This window comes from Oryx dammah, unplaced genomic scaffold, assembly GCF_014754425.2.
Source record: "Oryx dammah isolate SB20612 unplaced genomic scaffold, SCBI_Odam_1.1 HiC_scaffold_17, whole genome shotgun sequence".
NCBI lineage: Eukaryota > Metazoa > Chordata > Mammalia > Artiodactyla > Bovidae > Oryx > Oryx dammah.
The window spans coordinates 39,666,643-39,692,090 of record NW_024070201.1 but is presented as its reverse complement, the minus strand read 5'-3'; the positions used below and the strand labels follow the sequence as shown (position 1 = coordinate 39,692,090).

Below are 25,448 nucleotides of genomic sequence, written 5' to 3'. Positions count from 1 at the left end.
TGCTTTATTGACTATGGCAAAGCCTTTGACTGTGTGGATCACAATAAACTGTGGAAAATTCTGAAAGAGATGGGAATACCAGAGCACCTGACCTGCCTCTTGAGAAACCTATATGCAGGTCAGGAAGCAACAGTTAGAACTGGACATGGAACAACAGATTGGTTTCAAATAGGAAAAGGAGTACGTCAAGGCTGTATATTGTCACCCTGCTTATTTAACTTATGTGCAGAGTACATCATGAGAAACGCTGGACTGGAAGAAACACAGCTGGAATCAAGATTGCTGGGAGAAATATCAATAACCTCAGATATGCAGATGACACCACCCTTATGGCAGAAAGTGAAGAGGAACTAAAAAGCCTCTTGATGAAAGTGAGAGAGGAGAGTGAAAAAGTTGGCTTAAGGCTCAACATTCAAAAAACGAAGATCATGGCATCCGGTCCCATCACTTCATGAGAAATAGATGGGGAAACAGTGGAAACAGTGTCAGACTTTGGGGGCTCCAAAATCACTGCAGATGGTTTCTGCAGCCATGAAATTAAAAGCCGCTTACTCCTTGGAAGAGAAGTTATGACCAACCTAGATAGCATATTCAAAAGCAGAGACATTACTTTGCCGACTAAGGTCCGTCTAGTCAAGGCTATGGTTTTTCCAGTCGTCATGTATGGATGTGAGAGTTGGACTGTGAAGAAGGCTGAGTGCCGAAGAATTGATGCTTTTGAACTGTGGTGTTGGAGAAGACTCTTGAGAGTACTTTGGACTGCAAGGAGATCCAACCAGTCCATTCGAAAGGAGATCAGTCCTGGGATTTCTTTGGAAGGAATGATGCTAAAGCTGAAACTCCAGTACTTTGGCCACCTCATGCGAAGAGTTGACTCATTGGAAAAGACTCTGATGCTGGGAGGGATTGGGGGCAGGAGGAGAAGGGGTCGACCGAGGATGAGATGGCTGGATGGCATCACGGACTCGATGGACGTGAGTCTGAGTGAACTCCAGGAGATAGTGATGGACAGAGAGGCCTGGAGTGCTGCGATTCATGGGGTCACAAAGAGTCGGACACGACTGAGTGACTGAACTGAACTGAACTGACTGAAACAGTCAGATATGACTGAGCAACTAAACAACAAAATAATTTTGTAAATATTACATTTTCGAGTGTCTTGATTTTGTTCCTTTTTTTTTTTAAAGAATGTTATATAGGCATTAAAGAATGTTTGGCAGGCAGTAAGGTAACTTGCAGATCAATTTGTTTCTTTCAAGGCTGGTTTTTAAACTTACTCAGTTATGTCTGTAATTACCTTTATTCTAGAACTACTTTATCCCTGTTACTCAAGTGTGACTCTTCTGTGTTCTCCACTCTGACGCCCTCAATGTTTTCTCTACCCTAGTTGGGTAAACTTGTAGCTTTCCCAGTCTTGTGAAAGCTGTAGAGATTATTTACACTATAACTTTGCAACAGTTATCGGCCTAACTTTTTGCAGTTTCTCTCTGTGCACCTATGATAGACTGCAATTGATGTCTATGCCTTTTTCTGAAGGCCTTTTTCTGCAAAGCTCCTTCCTCTCAAGTACTCTTCCCCACCTATTCCAATTGTCTCAATCCAGTCAAACACTGACCTCTGTCTTCTCAATGAATCTGCTGTGCTCTGTTTAGGTTCTTCATACCTGCCCTGTGTTCTGCAAAGTGTCTGTAGGCAGAAAACTAGTGATTGTGGGGCTTGCCTCATTTGCTGTGTTCCTGCCTTTATCACAGGTCTGCACTGCCTCTTGTCCAATATCTGGAAGCAAAGCAGCTGCTTCATATATTTCGTCCTGACTTCTAGTGCTTTGTGGTGGGAGATCAATTCCAGAATCAGTCACTCCGTTGTAGCCAGAGTAGAACAATGCTGACAAGCTTTATAAGCTTGCAAGTGAAAACTAAACTAGAATGAATGGTTCTATGATGGAATAGAGTACAGGGGAAGAGATTCAGGGGTAACTATTTAACTTTATATAACTTTGCCAGAAGTTTAAGAAGTGCTTCATATTTAGAAACATTTTCTTCTCAATTTCAAAATAAAATTCAATAGAAATATTTATTTTTGAGAATTAGAAAAAGGTTGAAATTTAGATACTGTACTTCCTCCACAAAATAAAGATTAACCAGGCAGTTTTATAGGTGGCACAAGTGGTAAAGAACCTACCTGCCGATGCAGGAGACGTAAGAGGCGTGGGTTTGATCCCTGGGTTGGGAGAGTCTCCTGGAGGGGGGCGTGGCTACTCATTCCAGTATTCTTGCCTGGAGAATCCCATGGGTAGAGGGTCCAAAGCTATAGTCCATAGGGTCGCAAAGAGTCAGACATGACTGAAGCGACTTATCACAACACTAATATTGCAGTGGTGTTCATTGGGATCAATGATGATGATGTAGCAATAGCTCCTGTTTCATTATCTGGGTGAGGCGGCTGATGGTGATGAAAACATTTATTTAAGCACCTGCAATGAACCAGGCAGGATTCCCAAGTGGCTCAGGGGTTAAGAATCATTTGCCAAAGCAGGAGATGTGGGTTTGATCCCCGGGTCAGGAAAATTGCCTGGAGGAGGAAATGGCAACCCACTCCAGTATCCTTGCCTGGACAATCCCCTGGACAGAGAAGCATGGAGGGCTATAGTCCATGGGGTCACAGTTGTTGGACACGGCTGAGCATGCACGCATGCATCCAGTGAACCAGGGACTGTGTTAGACTCTTTATATTGATCTTTCTTCTTGCATAGCAGTTCTGCGAGTTAGAAATCACAATCCCCAGAAACTCAAGGGGTGAAGTTAGTTCCTCAAGCTTACAGAGGGGAATATTCAGTGCTTAAAATACTCAGCAGTAATTTAGTGGCTCGAGCTGGGACACAATCTCAGATCCTTACCAACAGTGCCTCCACCATTATTATGCTGCTCCTGATTCTATCTTCACCTGAGCTTTCCCATCTGGCAAATTAAAGTGAAAAACAGTTAACTCCCTCCCCAGAGAGGCTATGTTATTATATAGATGTTTTGCATTATTTTGCTTTGAATAACAGCATATGTAAATGTGTTCCTGGAGGTTAAAATTACCCTTATTTTTTAAAACTTGGCCTCTCTCACTGGGGTGAATAGTTGAAAATTACGGGGAAGAAAAGGCAGGCTGGAGAGAATGTTAGTCAGCTTGAAATTGCCTCTCCTCCCTCTATACCCAGCACACATTTCTCTTTAGATAGAACCTGCCATGGCAGAGTAAAGATGAGTAAGTTTTCTATCACAGAGTCCTAGCTGGTTCTGATATCCAGTGTTTAGGGTGGGTTAATCCAGATATTAATAATTGACTCTGCTTCAGGTTGATGTGTCTGGGCAGATGTTGTTGCTGAGCAGAATACAAGTCTCCTTTGGCACCTGGAAGACTTTATCACACGTGGGCCCCAGAGAAGTCACAAGGAGATTTGAGCAAACACGGGCACTTGCTGCCTCTAAACATCTACCTCTTGTTGAGGAGTTGGCACGTCCCCCCGACTTCAGCTCTCCCATGGGCCTGGAATTGTTGAGTCCTCCCTATCTTAAACTGCCTTTTCTGGCATTTGAATCATCACTTCGATGATGTGATAATATCTGCAAGTTGGGAAAATAGAAGTGGCATTTGTTTAGCCATAATTAATGAAATATTTATGTTGCATGAGACTATGTGATAAAACCTTAGGCTTAGAGTCCTTTTGCTTCTGATTACATTTGGGATTTTTTTTTCTATGACCAGACATTCTGACGCCAGCCCTTTTACACTGAGCAGATGTCATGTAGTAAAAATGGGTGCCAGATGCTGTGAGCCGCAGAAGGGCGATTTGTTTAAGAGCTGGCTCTGACTTTTTTGCATTCAATTACTCTGCGGAATGAACCTTACACAAGCATTTAGGTAACTCAGCTAACTTCAGACACGCATTTTAATAATAGATTTCATCTCTGAATGCATTCTAAGCAACACACCATATAAATGGTGTTTAAGGAATTAATTGATTTCTGCATAATACCTTTTTTTTTTTACATGAAAAGAGAGCTGCAAAGCTCTTGGCAGGGACCCAGAAATGTAATTAACAAGGAGGGCCAAATTTTCAGTTGCCCTTAGGTGCTGCTGTTTCATGCTCAAGGCAGGTGCAGGGAAGGGAGGATGGGGAGGAAGAGAACGGGGGTGGCAGGGAGGAGGGAGAGACGGCTCTGGGTCATGAAGCAGGAGAAGAAGCTAGGAGTTCAAGTGAGTTCTGTTCCCGTTTCAGGTCCCACGCATGTCCCCATCAGAGCGCAGGGGACAGGGACTGTCTCTTCCACCTCTTCCTCCACCACCACCTCTGCAGATGAGGAATTCCATCCCCAGCCTTCGTCACGGTCAAAGGTAACAACACTTGGCAAACTAACGGGGGCCTTGGCTTGTTGGGGCCGTTTTACCATCCAGATTTCAGACCCAATGTGGGCTCCAGCTGCAGCAGTTTCATTAGGAAGATCATGTTTCATTGCATCTGACAGCAACCACTCTTTTTTACCTGGAACACCCTAAGGATTATCTTTATATATATAACTTTTAGAAGCTTGCCTTTCTCAGAAATGTCAAAATGGGAAGGCAGAAAAAAACAGACGTATTTACTTGAAACCATTTGGTGACTGCAGCTCTTAAAGTGGGTTTAGTATGTGATCCAACAAGCAAACCATCGAAAAAAATTACAGCAAGCAGATGCATATTTCCCTGGGGGAAGCACAGCTTCATTTAAGAAGCACTAGAGGCAGATTGCATGGAAAATGTTATGTTTATTCTAATCAGAAATGCGAAATGAACCATGCAGTTGCATCTAGACTCCGAGGATCCCCACTGACTAGCTGAGTGCCGGCAGGGGGACAGCCGTTCTTCTCTTTGCTTAATGAACATTAGTTTACGGAGCACCCTTTAAACAACTCCTGTATCCATGGATTTAAAAACACAAACGTTGCTGTATGTCTTTAAATGTGTATGTATGTTACATACGTGGAGACATGCATCCCATGATCAAATCCCACCATTGTTTCCTTTGTATGCTGGGGCTGGAAGGGCTGAATGGCTGGACCGCATGTGCTTCCTGGGCGGACAGAGAAGCAGTTCACTGCTGTGGCGGTGTTTACTTTTTGGAACAGTGAGGATCTGAGGAGAAAGAGAGAGAACCAAATTTATTTACTTAAACTCAACTTTTCCATATCTGGCACTAGGAGCTTTGGCGTCATCTCAAATCACTCAGGGGTTTCAGCTCCCCAAGGCCCAGCTTGGAGCAAGTCAGGAGGGAACTGGGACATGTGTGTGTGAGAGAGAGAGAGAGAGAAGAGAGGGAGGGAGGGAGAAAGAGAGGAGAGAGAATGAGAATAAGACAATACTGAGAGATTTCTAATTTCTGACTGTGGGGGTGTCTGATTAGTTTGGCACTCAACACAAATGAATTCTGTGTGTTGATTTCTAGGGTTTCCCTACAGGCCCTCTCACCCCCTTGAGTGACCCTGAGTTAATTCTGTATTCAAATGAGGCAGAGACCCCAGCATCAACCATCTTGACACTCGTGGGGACCAAAGGAATGGAGTGGCCCAAAGGTCTCAAAATAGCAAGACCATGATAACCTAAGGCAAGCCTTCCCAGTAGCTCTGTGTCTTCCTGGTCACCCAGAACAGAGCCGATCATCACATAAGCCTGCAGGGTGGTATAGCTGGGCTTCCCAGGTAGCGCCTTGGTAAAGAATCCACCTGCCAGTGCAGGAGATGGGTTTGATCCCTGGGTCCAGAAGGTCCCCTGGAATAGGAAATGGCAATCCACTCTCAGTATTTTTGCCTAAGAAATTCCATGAACAGAGGAGCCTAGCGGGCTATAGTCCATGGGGTCACGAAGAGTCAGATCTGACTGAGAAGGCATGTGTATGGTAAAGCTCGATGGTGCTTCTGGCTTCTGACACGGCCCATTCTTCAGGAAGAGAAGGTGGCAAAAAAGCTCCTTCTTTACCACTTCTCAGAGCTCACACTGAAGGAATGGAAGAAGTGTTTTCCCCTCTGGTTTTTAAATCTCTTTTGCCCCATACAGATATGTCCCCAATCACGTGGCATAGAGCCCATGTCAGCTCAAGTGAACCTTTACACAGGAAACTGGTGTGTGTGTTAGCTGCTCAGTCGTGTCTGACTCTGCGATTCATGGACTGTAGTCTGCCAGGCTCCTCTGTTCATGGAATGCTTCAGGCAAGAATACTGAGTGGGTTGCCATGCCCTTCTCCAGGACAGGAAACTGGAGACAAAATAAATACCCTCACCTCTTTGCTCTACACCCCTCCCCTCAAATTAATGCCTGGATCTGACAGATGGGGACAGGGAGCTTGTCTTCAGCCCTGCCAGATTTTTCTCTTTCTCTGTCCTTTATCTTTTTCTTCCTTAGCCTCCTTCCTTTCCTCTCTGTATCATTACCACGATCAGTGAGGATGTAAGAAGTGTGCCTGGTGCTTTGTAAGGTTATATGAGTGCTTGTTGATATACCATCATTTTTGTTTGTGTCATCATCTTAATAAAAGGCAATACAAGACTTTCTTTACCCATCTAGGTTCTGCTTTGCTGACTCTTGATAAAGGAGTTGGGCTTTGGCAACTTCACTGCTGTAAAGTGCTGAGATGGTATGAGGCTGTCAAGGCATCCTCGCTGAAATTGTTTGAATGGTCTTAATTTAGGGTGAAAGTCTAATATTTCTATAAAACAGAGGTGCGTGATGTACCTGTACTGTAGGGGCATGGGAAAGACAGAATAAACTAGATGGAAATATGGATGCTTGGATTCAGGTTACCTGGGCTTAGCTACTGGTGCTTCCAATTCCTGATTGTGTCATCTTGGGTAAGTTATTTAACTTCTCTGAGTTCTGATTTCCTTTTTTATTAAAAAAAAAAATAAGTTGAAGAATAAATAAGATGATATTTGTGAAGTAATCAGTACAGTGTCTGGCACATAGCACTCAGTACTTGCTGGCATTTATTATGTAGATTAGTATAATGAAAGCTCAAGAGATAGTTGTTAAATAAGGGACTGACTCGCCACAGAGATTGAGTTAGCCAATCTCTGGACAACTACCAGTGATTTCTACCATGCCCGTCTCCACCCCAGCCTTCTAAGAAAGGTCCCAGCCACTTAAAATAGGGGTTTCCTCATCCAAATGGCCTAGAACCTTTGCAGTGGTTGACAATCTAGAAGTTGTCCTAGACTTGTCATGAAGACCTGAATCAAGCTTTGTAAATACCTTAATTCTGGGTGTTCTGTATTCCACTAGCTCAGGCACACAAAGAACCCAGTGGTATTAATGATGTATTTGCACAAAGTGAAGTAGGGAAGGAAAGCAGGCTTCTGCCTTGATAGAGAACATTTCTATCATTGCAGAAAGCTCTGTTGGACATCTTTGTTCTAGAAGTCAAGCAATGGTTTGGTTGGAGAGTATAGAGGCTGTGACAGTATTTTGTAAGTTTCAACTCCATTTTTCTTAGACATATTTTTCTTCTTGGTTTTTGTAGGAGAGGAAGGCACTTAGAAGAAGGAGGAAGCTGGAAAAAGCAACAAAACAATTGGTTAAGCAAGAAGAATTGAAAAGACTTCATAAGGCTCAGGTCAGAAAACAAACGAGTGAGTGGGTCTGGGTTGCTGGGGATCTGGGTCTGGAAACCCTTTGGAAATCTGTATTGAACTGGGGAAGCTGAGTTAGGGAAAGATCAGTCTCTTCTCTAAGCACGAGGCTTGTGGCTGTTCTGAAGGCTATGGTTCAATCCCTGGTGGGACTCTGGGGCCAGAGAGCCCAGGTGTTGAGTTGGCCCACTCCCAGCTGCCTTCCCATCTGCAGGCGTGTGTCCTGCAAAGTGAGCAGGAATGGCAGCCAACACATTGCCTTGGAATCCATCCCAGGCCCTGACTGCCACACAGCAGTGGCCTTCGTTTTGTCCTCGGTGAGGATATAACCTTCTCTCGAATTTCTGAGTGTCTTTGCTGAACTGACAGTTCTTGGGGCTGTCTCTGTTCCAAGGTTAGTTGAACACATAAGCATCTACCATTCTGCCGTAGACTTCCTGGCCTAATTGTTTGCTGCAAACATTTTTGCTCAAGTGGATTTACCGACTTGCAAAATGAAGCAGAAAGTCAAGGCACTCCCCTTCTCCCTGAGGACCCCAAACCTAGCCTTGAAGAGCAGTTGAGCTTTTGGACAAAGGGACCTAAAATGACCACTTGTGTTAATGCATTGTACCCTTACATCCCCTTCTCCAGTAACTCACTTTATCCAGTTGTGTAGTCCAATAAGTTGTTTCTGACAAGAAGGAAGTCACTAAATCTAACCTTCTTTACTCTTCTCAGTGGCTGACTCGGGAGCCACCCTCTTCACCTAGCAGTCAGGGAAAATTAAATTCCCTCTCTCCATCCTCACCTTCTGAAACAGGCTTTCTTGAAACATTTCAACTTTTCCTTCTGAGAACAAGTTATCTTTATGAAATGGATTGGCAAACTCAATAATTTCTTCTTCTTATATTGGGTTGACTGAAAAGTTCATTCAGGTTTTTCCATGAGATATTATGGAAAAACCCCAACAGGTTTTTTGCCAACCTGATATTTCTACTTCAGACAGTGAAAGTGAAGTCTCTCAGTAGTGTCCGACTCTTTGCGGCCCCATGGACTGTAGGCTTCTCAGTCCATGGGATTTTCCAGGCAAGAATACTAACAGAAGAATCACAGTTGCCTTTTGAGTCCCAATCTGCTGGCATCCATACCTGCCCTGTATAATCTTTGAGATTTTCTTTCTTAGTTTATAAAGATTGATGACTGTATCAGTCAGCTTGAGCTGTCATGATGACATACCACAGACTGGGTGGCTTAAACCACAGAAATTTATTCTTTCACAGCTCTGGAGACTGGATGTCCAAGATCAAGGTGTCTCCAATGTTGGTTTCCAGTGAGGACTCTCTTCCTGGCTTGCAGACAGCTGCCTTCTTGCTGTGTCTTCACATGGCCTTTTCATGTGTGTGCATTCAGAGCAAGAGAAAGAAACAATTCTGGTATCTTTTCCTCTGCATGTAAGGACACCAGTCCTGTTGGATTAGGGCCCATTGCTATGACCTAATTTAACCTCACCTACCTCCGTAAGGGCCAAACAGTCACTTTAGGGGTTCGGACATCAATAGATGAATTTAGTGTGGGGTGGAGACTGCTCAGTCCATAACAATTACATAGGCATAATTACAAAGCAATCAGTCATAAAGTCATTTAAATGTTTCCCTTTCTTTAGCAATGCTACACTCTACCAGCGAGAGACAGATCTATAAAGATATCATCGTTTTTAAAAAAGAGACAGGAAGAAAGCATAAAATTACAAGTAGTTTTAGTTAGAATTCCCATCTATTTCAGACTTTATGTTTGGAATTTAAACACTCTCAGCTAAGACAAGAAGCCAGGTGGCTGCTGAGTCCCTGCCCCGACTCTTGCTCAGGCCTCTTCACAGATTGGAGGTGCCTCAGCAATTGTAATTTGACTCCAGGGGAGACTTAGAACAAGGTAGAGTTAAGGGGGAAGAAGAGTGAGACAGAGCTAGGAGAAAGTAGGGAAGGAAGAACACACAGGTTATACCTGCCCAAACAGCTGCCATTTCTATGAAGGTGCCTGGTGCAAAGTCTGTTCTGCCAAGAGATGTGCCTTGTGGCAGCATGTGATTAAAAGCAGGAAAAACTGATGGGGATGAACAACATGTATATAGGAAAGGGATTTTTTCCCCTTAATTTTCCTTCCTAATACACACAAGAGAGAAATAGCTAGTGGGGAAATTAAACATGTAAATACAAAGCCCATCATGACCCCAAGCCTTGATAGGTACCTACAGTAGTCTAAGGAGGATATGCCTTAATGAAATAAACATCTCTGTCTGGTCTTATTAAACTGCTAGTAACAAGCCACAGTATACTTCCACAGACAGTAAAAAGCCCCATGGTGCAATGAAATAATAGGTTGCCAATTTGTAGCTCAGGACAGGGGCAGGGCAGACTGAGAGAGGAACACCCAGCCCCAGGAGTTGGCTCCCATCTCCTGTTCCAATGTCTTGGGAAAATGGATTGTGAACACGCTCTGTGTTTGTCCCCAGAGATCCTGTCCAACTCTGAATACGGCCAGTAGCTCCAGCAGCTGTGCCATGACCATGGTCAGAGGCCGAGGCTCCGAGGAGTCCAGGAGCCACGGGGACTTGCCCACCCAGGCCGGCAGCCTCTGCCTGACAGCAAGTCTGTACGATTGGCCTGGTCAAAAGAGACTGTCTCCTTGGGGGCAGATTGAGTTTACACACAGACTCCTTGCTTTATGTTCTCATATTAAAGAAGGGAAATATCAAATTCCAGTTGTTTGGGGAATTCAGAGATTCTTACCCAGTTAACTGAAGAGCTGGCAACCCAAGAGAAAGAGCTTCTTCCTCTTGGAAAGCAGGTGGCAGAACTGGCCCCCTTGTATGACTCTGCATGTTGCAAGCACCTGCATGACACACAATCCTGGCATTGCAGGCCATCCAGAGGCAGTTGGAGGAGGTGGAGGAGCGGCAGAGGGCTTCCGAGATCCAGGGCGTGAGGTTGGAGAAGGCGCTGAGAGGAGAAGCAGGTAAGCACCACTGTGGGCAGATCTGGTTCAGTGGGCTCAGGCCGTGACCATGGTCTGAGAATAGTGTCGGTCTAGCCATCCAGGCAAGGCAGTGAGGCCTTGCCACTCGCTGCGGAACCATCAACACCGACCTGGGTTCTCAGTCTGCAGCTGGTTCCCATTTGCAAAATCAAACTGGTCATCCAGTTTGAAATTCCCAGGGCATCAGTTGGTTTGTGGGCCTTGGGTTTCTGGTCTGTCCAGTCTCTCTGCTGCTATGTTCTTGCAGTTCAGAGGTTAAGATAAATTCAGGAGAAATAGCTGAGTGTTTCAAGCAATGTTGGTAGAGATTCAAAGCTGGACTTGGAGTCAAAGTCCTGATTTCTCCCTTTACCAGCTATAAGGCTTGGATCACTTATGTTCTAAACCTTTATGAACTTTTGTTTTCTGCTATAAAATGTGGATAATAGTGGTTTCCATTCTTATAGAGCTAAGATAAAGATTAAAGAAGAAATTATCTTTATATATATATATATGTATAGTACTGTGTTAAGTCACTCAGTTATGTTCAACTCTTTGCAACCCAGTGGACTATAGCCCACCAAGCTCCTCTGTCCATGGAATTCTCCAGGCAAGAATACTAGAGTGGGTTGCCATTCCCTTCCCCAGGGTATCTTCCCCAATCAGCACATGCCTGGCACAAGGGAAAGCAATAAATGATATCTATTCTACTGATAGCTTCAGATTCTTAGATGCAAACAGAATTCATCTGGTGAAGGCTTGCCTTACCTTAGACATGGAGACAATGTTTCTCTAACGATAAACACTTTTTCCAACTTTGAGAAGTGTGTGGTCCACTGAGGGACATAGACAGGTAAATAAACAAACCATAGTAGTGGGGGATGAGGGTTGTGATGGGAATAAGCATTAGGGTAGAATGAGGACAGAATCACGGGGTTCCCAACTGATCTCAATGGAGGTGGGGCAGGGAGGGGCGGTCAGTCAGGCTAATCAGCTGGAAGGGTGATCTGTTAAGACAGGAACCAGAAGAGGACCAGGAGGTAACAGGGAAGGTGAGGAGCCTGTGCTGGCAGAGGGAACAGCGCTTCCAAAGGCCAAACATGAAATGCCTTAATGAATGAGGAGCCAGCAGAGGGTTTTGGGTGAGGGATAAAACAAAGAAATCTATATGTTTTTAGAAACCATCCAGCAGTGTGTGGCTAATCAACTGGAGTTAGTGGTGGGCATTGTCTCTTTTGTATTTAGTTGAATTTTATTACAATGTTGTGTTTGTTTCAGGTATACAACAAAATGATTCAGTTACACACACACGTACACACACATATATGTATGAAAGTGTTTGTTGCTCAATCGTGTCCGACTCTTTGTGACCCCATGGACTGTAGCCCACCAGGCTCCTCTGTCCATGGGATTCTCCAGGCAAGAATACTGGAGTGGATTGCCATTCCCTTCTCCAGGGGATCTTCCTGACCCAGGGATCGAACCCATGTCTCTCATGTCTTCTGCATTGGAAAATGGTTCTTTACCATCTGAGCCACCAGAGAAGCCCCCATTTATATGGGTACACACATCCATTTACTTGGAGGCATTGTCTCTTTAATTTTCTGATGTGATATCTTTAGCCTTCTGTAGCTTGGATATAAAGCATGAAAAAGCAGATACTGAAAAACATATATTTCTGTGTGCAGTCATGTAAACAATATAGAGGAAGGTTAGGACTTCAGTTCTCTTAAAAAGCAGATACAGACTCAGATTTTGTGAGACCTGCAGCTGGGGGCTACTCCCAGAGCCTTACAAAGGCCCATCCACTTGAGAGGTCCTATGATTTCAGCTTCAGTAGCTGTGTGGTTAGTGTTTCTCTGGAGATGTCAGGGTCTGACTTACTTTACCCCTCTGTGCCTCAGTCTCTGTGTTTACAAAGTGGGAGTGCCAATTGTACCTGTTCCTCAGATTTATGTTGAAGGCCAGTCAAAACAAGGTATATGGCAGCCCTGAGGCAGTGCCTGGCATAGGAGAGATGGTTAATAAAGACTTGTTCCTTTTCTTTCATTACTCTGTGCATTTCCTTACAATGAGAACCCAAATCCACCCATTGGAAGTAGGGTTTTTGACAAAAATGATAACTGTTTGTCCCTTCTTGGAGTGAGGGTCACAGCCTGCCTCTACAGCTGTTGTCAGGGCTTTCAATACAATGAAATGTTTGGTCATATTCCCAATCAGGAAGGCTTGGCACTTGTCTTTGGGAATCTGCTGACTTCAGTGAGAGACTTAGAAATGAAAAGGATAAACCAGCAAAGCTAGGACAAGTTTTGGTTTGCTGGGGAGGCAGTATGGCATGGTAGGATAGGTAAAATCATAAGCATCAAAGAGCCCCGTGTTCAAATTCTGTTCCACTGCATTTAGGCTGTGTGGTTTAGGAGAATCAGTTAACCTTTCTGGCCTCAGGTTCCTTGGAGTAAAAAATAGGGCTAATAATCCTCACATTACTAGATCATTTTGAGAATTAAGGGCATTGGTGGGCCAATAGTCTCCCAAGAGTGCCCACCACATTGTAGGCATTCAATAAATAGCTACCTGATATTACTTTATGAAATATTATTAAATATCCTGCACTTTAAAAAGACCTGAGTCTCTGATCTTTATTGCTTGAAATTTGAAGTCTAGAAACCAAATTTTTAAAGCTCCTGAAAAATCTCCCTCCCTGTAAAGAAAGGCTATTTTGAGTTATCATCTAGAGAAACTCAGCCAGCTCACGGTGTTTTCAAAGGTAGTATTTCCCCGGCCAGAAGATGGATTCTGTTCATTCCCTTTATATCCTTGGTAATTTAATTTCCCTGTTAAGTTTATGGGCCTTTTTCTCCTTGATTGTCCTTGTGTGGATGACAGATGCAGATCAACAAGGGGCAGGCGACTGGAAGAGTCAAGTCACAGCGGCCCCAGAGGAGACCAAGCAGAAGATGTGCGAACCAGGCATCGAAATTAATACACTCTAACTTGTAATAACATTTGTGCAAGAGTAATATTCCCGTGCAGTTTAATATTCCACTCAGCCCCTTTAAGAGATTGCCCTGGTGCTTAATGAATGACCGATGCTTATTAGGTTAAGTTGTATTTGAGCTGGTCTGGGCTGCTCTGGTTCAAGTGATTGAATGGGAATTATTTAATAGGTATTATTAGGATAATTAGAAAATAATCACAGTTAGACAATAATATTGAGCTATAAAGGTTGTGAATAACCAAATTTAGAGACAGGCCTGAAAACATGAGTTGTCTGCGACAGTTATGCAAGTCTCCTCCAATAGTGATGTGCACCAGCCTGAAAGGGTCTTTTGTTCCTAGGAGTTATTCATTAGGCAGGCATTGAATTAGAGGGACATGCGGGGGTGCAGGACAGAGGGCAATGGTGGCTGATGAGCAAAACAAGCCTTTGATGAGCTTCTAATTGTCGGGACGACAATTCCTGCTTTCTCTTTTTCTAACAGTCAGAAATAAGCTCTCCCACCCCCAGGAAGGGTTTTTCCCCATTTTGTCAAGGCAAGGGAAACAAAGAAAAACAAAAATCCACCCCAGATAACAAGTCTTTATGTTCTGTAAGGTGTGTTTGTGAGTGTGTGTGTGTGTGTGTGTGTGTGAGTGATGTCCTTGACAAAGGGAATGTGTTGTCCTGATGGTTCTAGCTGCCCAGAGTAAAGGACCACGATGTGCAATGACCTGATTGCCCTGAGCTTCACTCTCTATGAGGAGTTCAAGTTGAGCTTTGCAGCTGCTTAGACTCTTCTTGGTCAAATGCTATTACCTACTGGATTGTTGGTTGTCAACGTGGTGGTCAGTGTTATGTGCCAAGGTGATGGAACACCCCAGTTTAGCAGGAGACCACCATTCAAATTTAGGTGAAGTAAATAACAGAATCTGTGCTTTCTTTCAGTACCTGGAAACAGGTAAAATCTGGTGAAAACTGAGATCGGGAGTGTGTGGGAATTATTCCTCCCCGATAGCTTTACCAGCTTTGAGGAAGGCTTACCAGTTGGTTGCCTGCGTTGAGCTTCTTGTTTCTTTTTCCTTAGAGTCAGATGGCTTTTCCTTCACACGGATAAGGGGTTTACAAAGAACCTGGCTGTCTGAGGCTGCCAGCAGGTGGCAGCAGGAGCATGCATGACAACAGGAGAAACAGGCCGGAAGAGGGAAGTAGTTTGGCTTCCACTCTGTGGTTTTTATCTTGATTGCCACTGAGGAACAGAAGGAATACTAATTTCTTGGATAATGAAACAGCAAGGTGTCCTGCAAAGAACACAGAGAGTAGAGTCAGACACTCCTGATTTTGAATCTTGATGCCATTCATGGCAAAGATTCTGAAGCTGGTAGCCTAGCAACCGAGGAATTTGGATGGGTTTGCCATACTCTATGTGCTCAAAGTAAACAGTGAGATTCAGTGCATCCGAGCAGGGGAGTTTTTACTCACAGCACTGCAAATGGCAAGAGCAGCAGCGTGGTACAAGTTGCCCTGTATCTAAGTCTGATAGACCCAGATGGCAGCTGTGCACACAGGGGATTGTACCACAGCAGAGGAACTCAGCAGCAGCTATAGCAAGCAGTCAACAAGCCAGCCCGTTTCCCAGGAAGCAAGTAATCTACTTGACTGGCTGCGGGAGTGGCTCGGGATCATAGGATGGTCAATCCTTGCTGTTTCGCACACTCATCAAAGACACACAGGAATGCTCAAGGCTTATGGCAGACTGCCCCTCTCAACAAATGGCAATAATCCATTTATTATGTAGTCACCTCTATTTCCAGCCTCAGTAGCTACCTAGTCAAGCAGTGGCCTTATTACAGAAATGGACCCAGTGAGGGCCAGACAGACTAAGATTCTCTTCCTGAAGAAGCCTTGGGTCTTCTCTCCATTGTATGGATCCTGGGGTCATTGAGTTATGTGCTTCTGAGTTATGTGCTCTAGACAATTGCTTTACACAAAAAAATTGCCCATGACAGCAGTAAGAAATATGTTTTATATCGCAAGTTATTAATAGTACATATAAATATATAATCGAATACAATATTTCAAGAGATAATTTTAAACTTTACTACTTATAAAAGACTGATATTTTTTATTCTATCTCATTTTCTAGTGCTTGTTATGACTCACAAAATTAATTTTACATCCCTCAGTTTTAAAAAACACCATTACAGTGATTTTACTTAAAACAAAAATTTAAATTAAATACCCAAGTGACTGCCTCTGCCAAGAATACAGAATACGGTTCCTAAAACATATGGAACAGCAGAATGGTGGAATATATACTGAAAAGCCCACTAACCACAACAAGACATTTTTGAAGATGTTGCTAGACTTTTAAGTGAGAGAAGTCTCTCAAGGCCAAGAAAGAGAGGGAAAAGAAGAAACATCTACTAAAACCTATGTGTTCCAGGAAGGAAGCAAACACAGAAACAGTAATCCAGGGTTGCTTCAAGTCTAACAAGAAGTAGGGGAGCTAACCTTGTTGGGATTCCCATGTTAAGCCAGGTCTCTAGAACTCTAAGACCAAGTGTAGATTCTGTATCAAAGAGACCATGCTTCAGGTTAGGCTCTCAGGATTTAGACAGATTAAATTCAGTAAACTATGAGCTTATAATAATCTTTTAAATCACCCAAAACACACAGAAGTGAGCCACTCAGAATGAGATTCAAGCCAAATCAACAAATTACCTACAAACAAAATTCTAGCAAATATGCTTTAATCAGAAAAAAAAAATATTTCAGATCAGCCTAAGAGGCTGATCTGAAATATTCAAGAAGAAATGGTGAATGCAAAAATAATAAACATGTAAGTAAAACATTGTCAATATAAGATAGCATGGGTTTTTGTTTCTTATTTCAAAGATAGAACTAAAATACTGAACTAAAATGGACAGAAGTTGGGAGTTAATGATTAGAAGTAAAGCATTCCAGGGTCCTTATGTTGTTTAAAAGGAATCTAAACTATTTAAATCACTGCAGATGGTGAGTGCAGCCATGAAATTAAAAGACACTTGCTCCTTGGAAGAAAAGTTATGACCAACCTAGATAGCATATTCAAAAGCAGAGACATTACTTTGCCAACAAAGGTCCGTCTAGATAAGGCTATGGTTTTTCCGGTGGTCATGTATGGATGTGAGAGTTGGACTGTGAAGAAAGCTGAGCGCCGAAGAATTGATGCTTTTGAACTGTGGTGTTGGAGAAGACTCATGAGAGTCCCTTGGATTGCCAGGAGATCCAACCAGTCCATTCTGAAGGAGATCAGTCCTGGGATTTCTTTGGAAGGAATGATGCTGAAGCTGAAACTCCAGTACTCTGGCCACCTCATGCGAAGTGTTGACTCATTGGAAAAGACTCTGAGGCTGGGAGGGATTGGGGGCAGGAGGAGAAGGGAACGACCGAGGATGAGATGGCTGAATGGCATCACTGACCCAATGGACGTGAGTCTGAGTGAACTCCGGAAGCTGGTGATGGACAGGGAGGCCAGGCGTGCTGCGATTCATGGGGTAACAAATAGTCGGACACGACTAAGCAACTGAACTGAACTGAAACTATTTAAAAGTTTAGACTTTGTTAGAATATTTAAGAATTGATGAATTGATCCTTTTGAACTGTGGTGTTGGAGAAAACTCTTGAGAGTCCCTTGGACTGCAAGGGGATCCAACCAGTCCATCCTAAAGGAAATCAGTCCTTAACGTTCATTGGAAGGAATGATGTTGAAGCTGAAACTCCAATACTTTGGCTACCTGATGCAAAGAACTGACTCATTGGAAAAGACCTTGATGCTGGGAAAGATTGAAGGTGGGAAGGGAAGGGGATGACAGAGAGTGAGATGGTTGGATGGCACCACCAACTCAATGAACATGAATTTGAGTAAACTCGGGGAGTTGGTGATGGACAGTGAGGCCTGGCGTGCTGTAGTCCATCGGGTCGCAAAGAGTCAGACATGACTGAGCAACTGAAATGAACTGAGCTGAGGATATTTTTTAAATGCCTGTTTAGATTTTAACTGTAATTATGAAAAAGATAGGAAAAATGTATAACTTCAAATCAACCAGGGGAAACAGAGGGAGAAGAAATAAGAAAAAGTAATCAACCAAACCAAACCCCCAATTCAATTCTAAACAGAAATTTTAAAGCATTTTTAAAAAGATAAAAAGCACAAAGATGGTAAAAAACAAGTCTAAATATCTCAATAATTGTAGTGAAAGTTAATGATCGCCTTTTTGTCCGACATCTTAGCGAGGCAGCAGTGGTTGCAGCTGCTCTCTGGGCTTCGCTATGCCGCCCAAGGACGACAAGAAGAAGAAAGATGCCGGAAAATCGGCCAAGAAAGACAAAGATCCAGTGAACAAATCTGGGGGCAAGGCCAAAAAGAAGAAGTGGTCCAAAGGCAAAGTTCGGGACAAGCTCAATAACCTAGTCTTGTTTGACAAAGCAACATATGACAAACTCTGTAAAGAAGTTCCCAACTATAAGCTTATAACTCCAGCTGTGGTCTCTGAGAGACTGAAGATTCGTGGTTCCCTGGCCAGAGCAGCCCTTCAGGAACTTCTTAGTAAAGGACTTATTAAACTGGTTTCAAAGCACAGAGCTCAAGTGATTTACACCAGAAACACCAAGGGTGGAGATGCCCCAGCTGCTGGTGAAGATGCATGAACAGGTCCCACCAGCTGTACATTTTGAAAAATAAAACTTTATTAAATAAAAAAAAAGTTAATGATCAAAACAATAGCCATTTATATGCTATTTAGTAGACACGTATAAAGCATAAATAAACAAAAGGTTTAAAGTAAAAAAGAAAAATGGCAAGTATATACTAGCTAAATAAGACAAATAAAGCAAGGGTAAATGAATCAAACCCATGTCTCTTATATCTCCTGTACTGGCAGGCAGGTTCTTTACCGCTAGTGCCTCCTGGGAAGCCCAGATAATTAACTTTTAGAAACAAAACTATGATTAGCAATAAACTGCGTCACTACATAATTTTAAAATGACCAACTCACCAAGAAGATTATGACAGTTTAAAACGTTGAGCCTATAGCAGCCTCAAAATATATAAAACAAAAAATGACAAAACTTTGAGCAGAAATTTTTATTATCATGGCAGGAGGTTTTACTATATCTCTGCATTAATAAGAGTCAAACAGACAAAACATTACTATAAGTTTGAACATTGCAGTTAATAAGTTTAATAAAGAAAGAAAGAAAAGTGAAGTCACTCAGTCGTGTCCGACTGTTTGTGACCCCACAGAGTATAGCCCACCAGGCTCCTCCATCCATGGAATTTTCTAGGCAAGAGTACTGGAGTGGGTTGCCATTTCCAATGGACATGTATAAAACTCTGCACCCCCAAATTAGAGGATGTGTGTTCTTTTCAAGATTATGATGATTTATAAAAATTGACCATGTTGGTTCATAAAATAAATCTCAGAGAATCTATATTATATAGGCCACATTCTATACTACAATATAACTAACTTAGAAATCAATAACCAAAGGGTATTTTTTAAAATCATGCATTTGGAAAGTAAAAATATATATTTCTCCTGGGTCAAAAAAATAAAAAAGATATCTTTAAAAATACTTTGAAATTTAAAATATAGTAAATATGAAAAGGAAAACAATAGGTCAAAACTCATGGGATGCAGTGAAAATGGTTCTTAGAGGTATCACCTTAAATACTTTTATTAGAAAAGAAGAAAGGCTTAAATCAATGAGCTAAGTGTCCAACTTCACTTAGAAAATGAAGAACAAAATAAACCTAAAGAAAGATAATAAATATATGAGCAAATGTAAATGAAATAGAGAATAAAGATAAAATAGGGTCAAATAAGCCAAATGTTTGTTCACTGAAAAAGTTAAAAGACTGAAGGCAGTCCTCTTAAATTGATTTTTAAAAATAAAAGAGAAGAAATAAATAATGAGTGAAAGAGGCAGACATAACCATAGATATAGCAAAGATTCAAAAAGATAAAAGAATATAATGAACATTTAATTTAATTCATTTTAAAATTTGACAATCTAAGAGTGACTAAACAGTCCTCAAATTAAAGAGAAAACCATATGATTTTTCAATAGAAGAAAATATAATTTGACAAAGTTCAACATTCATTTAGGATAAAAACTTTTAGCAAAAAAAGAACTTTTTATTTTGCCTTCTTGAAGCTTAAAAAAAATTTATTATATACGTTTCAGTGTACAGCGTGACAGTTTGATGTCTGTATGCACTAGAGAGTGGTCACCTCCACAAATCTAGTTACCATCTATCATCACACAGTTGACCCCCTTTTACCCATTTCATCCACCCCCTACTCCTTCCTTTCAGGTAATCACTGCTCTGATTTCTGTATCTATGACTTTGTTTTTATTTTGTTCTTTAGATTCCATATATGAGTGATATCCTATGGTATTTATTTTTCTCTGTGTGACTTCTCTTAGCATTCACAGTCCATTTATGTCATCAAATAACAGGATTTCACTGTTTTTTAATGGCTAATATTTTGTATATATACCACATTTTAAAAATCCATCCATCAATTAGTGGACACAGGTTGTTTCCACATCTTGCTATTGTAAATAATGCAGCAATGAACATAGGGCTTCATATATCTTTTCAAATTGGTGTTTTTGTGTTCTTAGAAGTGAAATTGCTGAGTCAGAAGTTTCTGAATTTGAACATATCTTCCAAAACCCTGTAGCAAACAGCATTGTTTAATGGTAAAATATTAGAAGCATTTCTTTTAAAATCAGTAATAGGAGAGGATGCTTGCCATCACCTCTTCTATTCAATATTGCACAGGAGACCTAGCCAGTACAGTAAGACAGAGATAAAATGGCACAAGGTTTAGAAAGGAAGAAACAAATTTTTGTCATTTCCAGATGATAGAATTAACCACATAGAAACCCAAAAGAATGTACAGATAATTTTTTTTAATAATAAGAGTCTATATCATGTGATTGGAAATAAGATCAAAATAGAAAAATCAATTGCATTTCCATATCTCAGCATTGGTTTCTAGAAAATGAAATAACAAAGAAGATATCACTTACATTAGCATAAAAACACAATGTGCCTAGGAATAAATCTAAGAAAAAATATGCACATCCTTTATGGAGCCAATTTTAATACTTCACTGAGAGCCACCAACACACCCAAATATAATCTCACATATATGAAAACTTGATATAAGCCAGCAGTAGCACTGCAATTCACAGGAAATAAGTGATTCTGGGACAACTGGCTTTCCATACAGGAAAAAAATGAAGTTAAACCTTATCTTAAGCCATATAATCAATGTCATAAAAATTAAAGACTTTAATTTGAAATGTTAAGAATCTCTTAGACCTCAAGTTGGTAGTCTATAGACATCATAAAAGAAAGGAAAAAAAAATAAACCACTAATTTGGAAAATAAATTTGCAACAAATATAACCAGAAAAGAAAACCTACTAATTTGGAAAATATATTTGTAACAAATATAACAAATATTCAGTATTCCAGAATATGTAAAGAACTCTTACAAATCAATAAGAGATTAATAACTCCATATAAAAATAGGCAAATGGTATCAATATACATTTCACAAAAAAATAGTAATAGTTTTAGTTACTCAGTTGTGTCCAACTCTTTGTGACCCCTCTGACTGTAGCCTGCCAGGGTCCTCTGTCCATGGAATTATCCAGCAAGGATACTGAAGTGGGTTGCTATTCCCTTCTCCAGAGGATCTTCCCAACCCAGGGATCGAACCCAGGTCTCCTGCATTGCAGGCAGATTCTTTACCAGCTGAGCCACCAGAAAAGTCCTAGGTCTCATGGAAGAATACTCATTAGTAATTAGGAAAATGCAAATTTATACCACAGTGTGAACTAAACTGTTAACTTTTCAAAACCTTATAAAATCTGATAATACTAAGTATTTGGCAAGGGTGAGGAATAAAGGGAGCTTTTATTCAATGTTAGTGGGAGTACAAAAGGTGAAAGTGAAGCCACTCAGTCGTGTCCGACTCTGTTGCGACCCCCTGGACTGTGGCCTACCAGGCTTCTCCATCCATGGGATTTTCCAGGCAAGAGTACTGGAGTGGGGTACCATTGCCTTCTCCAGGGGATCTTCCCGACCCAAGGATTGAACTCAGGTCTCCCGCATTGTAGGCAGGCGCTTTACCCTGTGAGCCACCAGGGGAAGACAGTGGGAGTATAAACAGCCACAAATCTTTGGAAAACAATTTGACTTTATGCTGAAAAGCTGAACAGTTCCATACTTACTACTCAAGAATTTCATTCCTGATTATATATTCCAGAGAAACTCATACCCACATTAACCAGAAGATATATACAACAATGTTCACGGTCACGTCATCCACAGTAGCAAACTACTACCACCTACAACCTACTACTACTACTATTAAGTCACTTCAGTTGTGTCCAACTCTGTGCGACCCCATAGACGGCAGCCCACCAGGCTCCGTTGTCCCTGGGATTCTCCAGGCAAGAACACTGGAGTGGGTTGCCATTTCCTTCTCCAATACATGAAAGTGAAAAGTCAAAGTGAAGTCGCTCAGTCGTCTCCGACTCTTAGCGACCCCATGGACTGCAGCCCACCAGGCTCCTCCATCCATGGGATTTTCCAGACAAGAGTACTGGAGTGGGGTGCCATTGCCTTCTTTAACCAACAACCTAGCTATCCATTAACAGAAAAATGGATAAACTGTAGTACAGTTAACTGTGGCACATACAACTGAATATTATAAATACAGCAGTGAAAATGAGCAGCATAGAGGCATTTTAGAAACATATAGAAAGAATTTAAAATAAACAAGTTGTAGAAGACTACATATAGTATGATATCATTTCAGTAATATTCAAAAGCAAGAAAAACTTCATTTATGGTGACTAGATATGTAGCTAAAAGGAAAACAAAAGCAAAAAGCTGTTTAATAAAGGAAGGGCTAGAATTTATGGTTTTCAGCTGCAGTCCCTGACTCCCAGAATGGAATCATGACCTACTTTCCAGTATCCAGTTTTTGTCAAGACTGAATCAGACCAGACCTCCAGTGTAGCATTCTGGATTACCACCATCATGTATAAGGAGCTGTGGGAAGTCAAGTACCCAGAGTGCTGGGTACAGGAGGCCTGGCTAGAGATGAAATGAAATAGGCCCATGGATGTGCACAGGAGCTAAGAGCTGACCAGAGTCCAGAGAGCCAGAGGCAGGGGCTGAAACCCACCACCTGAGGGAAATGCTTGCCCACTGCTACAAGGGCGGCTGTGATTACTCGAATGCCCTTTCATGCTCCAGATCATCACTGAGGGTGTCAAGGGCATTGACAGAATTGCAGGAAAAACCAAGGTAGAACTTCTCACAGATTCTGAGGCGGTGGGAAATCACATCTAAAGATTTAGATAGCTGTGAATCAGAGAGCAACACAAGACCCAACTTGGAAAAACCACACACCAATACACACAGGAGCATTCAGCATTACCGACAAAAGGAAATGGTTAACAAGCCATGACTTTAAATAATTCATTTAGTCTGTTATTCTCCACTGAGAAAAAGGTTCTGGATGTTAAGTGCCAGTCCCCCTATTGTGAGCAGGGACTAAATGCTGTCAGGCTAGGTGATTTAAACTCAGTTGTGTATATGTTTGTGTTGGGGGGTGGTGGGGATGGGAGTATTGAATTTCAGTAGGAAGTGAAAAATTTTGCTTTGTTTTTTTGAGAGCTCACTAGGGACAAGAGGGTCAATTTATATGACCCCATCAATAAAAAGTTGTTTCATGTTGAGTTTTAATGACTTTAATATGCCTAACAAGAGGATCCTTGCATTTTGTCTAGGAGAAAGCATGTTACGAAGGCACAGGAACAAAGGAAGAACCAGTCCGTGGTGGCCCCAGCAGGGGAGGCATTCACAGCTAGAGGCTGCTCACCTTCAGGTTGCGCCATTCTAGCCGCATCCTGGTTCCAGATGCGGGAGTCACGTCCCTGTCCTGGAAGGGTGTGCAGTTCACCAGCAGCCGTGAGACCAGCTGGAGGCGTGGCTGAGCTCACGATCTGTGTAGGCACAGTCTCTAGGCTTCCTCCCAAACAAGTGTTGATGATCCAGCCATATGATCTTTCTGTTTACATGGAGACAAATATATATATAATTATTTAAGTGCTTTTATTCATCTCAAGGGAAGTTACCTGATAAAGTTTAGCCACAGGTAATCAAGTCAGGGATTACACTCTAGCTGAGCTTTAGAGATATACAGCAAATAGTCCACACAGAAACATAGAACTGGACTCTGGAAGAAGCAACAGCACAGTAGTAATAATGGTGTGATTTACTGAATGTTTACTATGCACCAAGCACCATGGTCAACATTTTACATGCATCTTGTCATTTCATCCCCATAACCAATTTATGAGACAGAGACTATGATCACTGCATTTTTCTTTTTTTTGGCTGCATAAGCAGCATGTGGGCTCTTAGTTCCCCAATCTTAGATCAAACCCATGACGTCTGCAGTGGCAGTCTTAACCACTGGGCTGCCAGGGAAGTCCCCACCCCCATTTTTCAAGGGAGGAGACTGAGGCAGAAAGAGGTGAGCTTACTTGACCAAGGTCACACATTGTAAGTGGGAGAGACAGGTCTGATTGATCTCAAAGCCCACTCCCTCTGCCTCTTCACTCTGCTACATCTACAGTGAGGAGCAATGCTCTTCAAGACTTCATTAGGACCTACAGGGAAGCTCTCTGGTGGGTAGTGAGGTGATGGAAATCTCAGTGCGTTGTTCGGGTTGAGAGCAAGGCAAGCCTGGGCTAGGCACCGTCTGCCTGTACCCAGTGCTTTGGGAAAGCAGATTCCCTAGAAATCTGCAATTGATTCCATGTTCAAAGATCCTCAAAAGTAATTTTGACTACTGAGGAAAGGGAGAGTCTAAAAATAAAGTGTAGGCTATAAAATTGCAAATTATTCCACTCAAGAACGTAAATTAAATTGATTGATTCAGTTCAATCTGTGTTTGTTGAATACAGCATCAGTAGAAATCAATGAGGCTGCACGACTCTCAGAGGGACCACATTTTAGCAAGACACACAAGAAAGGCTGAAGAAGGGACATGGAATGCAGGATAAAAGTCTGACTTGAACCTGTGGGTAGAGTGTAGCAAAGAGGCCGAAATCTGAAAAACAACAACAAAAAATACTCTCAAGACAGCAGAACAGTGCTGTTTCTTTTGGACTGAGAACAAGGCGAGGATAGCCCGGAGCTGAGACAGATGGTTTAATGTTACATGACTGGGGAGAGGCAAGATTTTCTCCTCTCAGCTTTTCTGTTTTCTTAATCAAGGAAAATGGCCCTCAATCTAGAAATGTTAAGCAAATATCTAGATGAGGAAATTAAACCTGGATAGGTGAGAGAAATGGGAGAGCGAGGAATTCAGGTTTCTCAGCCGTGGTGAAAGATGATATGTTCACAATAGAATATGTCTTTGATGTGACCTTACTCAATCAGAACTTGCTTATTGACTGAATTAATCCCCCGGTGTTGAAATAACTTGCAGAAATGAGCCCAGTCTTTGAAAACTCAGGAAAAATTCCAGAACCAAAAGACTAGAAATGGGTATATTTTCTAGTTTCATATGAGAAAGAAACATGAGTTCTGATCTTTGTCAAAATTCTAGAAAGAATTATTAAAGAAACTGGATATTTAGGAACCACAGGCGTTTACTTAGACACTGTGGAAAATGTCATTTCCTCTTCTGGGTGGTGTTTTGAGGTTTGTCATGCCAATGGACACAGCAGGCTTTGTGAAGCTTA

At 41.9% G+C, this 25,448-nt stretch overlaps 2 protein-coding genes across 4 annotated transcripts in view; both read left to right on the top strand.

The window, feature by feature from the left end:
• MICALCL (MICAL C-terminal like) overlaps positions 1 to 25,448 on the top strand; it is a 71,548-nt gene that overhangs the window by 28,399 nt on the left and 17,701 nt on the right. For all 3 annotated transcript variants that reach the window (XM_040258367.1, XM_040258365.1, XM_040258366.1), the window contains 3 exons: positions 4,268 to 4,383; positions 7,538 to 7,630; positions 10,547 to 10,640. In XM_040258367.1, coding sequence (XP_040114301.1) covers positions 4,268 to 4,383; positions 7,538 to 7,630; positions 10,547 to 10,640 — 303 coding nt within the window. The remainder of the gene's footprint in view (positions 1 to 4,267; positions 4,384 to 7,537; positions 7,631 to 10,546; positions 10,641 to 25,448) is intronic.
• LOC120876448 (40S ribosomal protein S25) lies at positions 17,873 to 18,356 on the top strand. Its single transcript, XM_040258368.1, has one exon. It carries the CDS (start codon positions 17,932 to 17,934, stop codon positions 18,307 to 18,309), a length of 378 nt encoding a protein of 125 aa, XP_040114302.1. The 5' UTR covers positions 17,873 to 17,931; the 3' UTR covers positions 18,310 to 18,356.

What these genes read in the sequence shown, in the direction of transcription:
- LOC120876448 (XM_040258368.1), top strand. Translation starts at nt 17,932, where the DNA reads ATGCCGCCCAAGGACGACAAGAAGAAGAAAGATGCCGGAAAATCGGCC.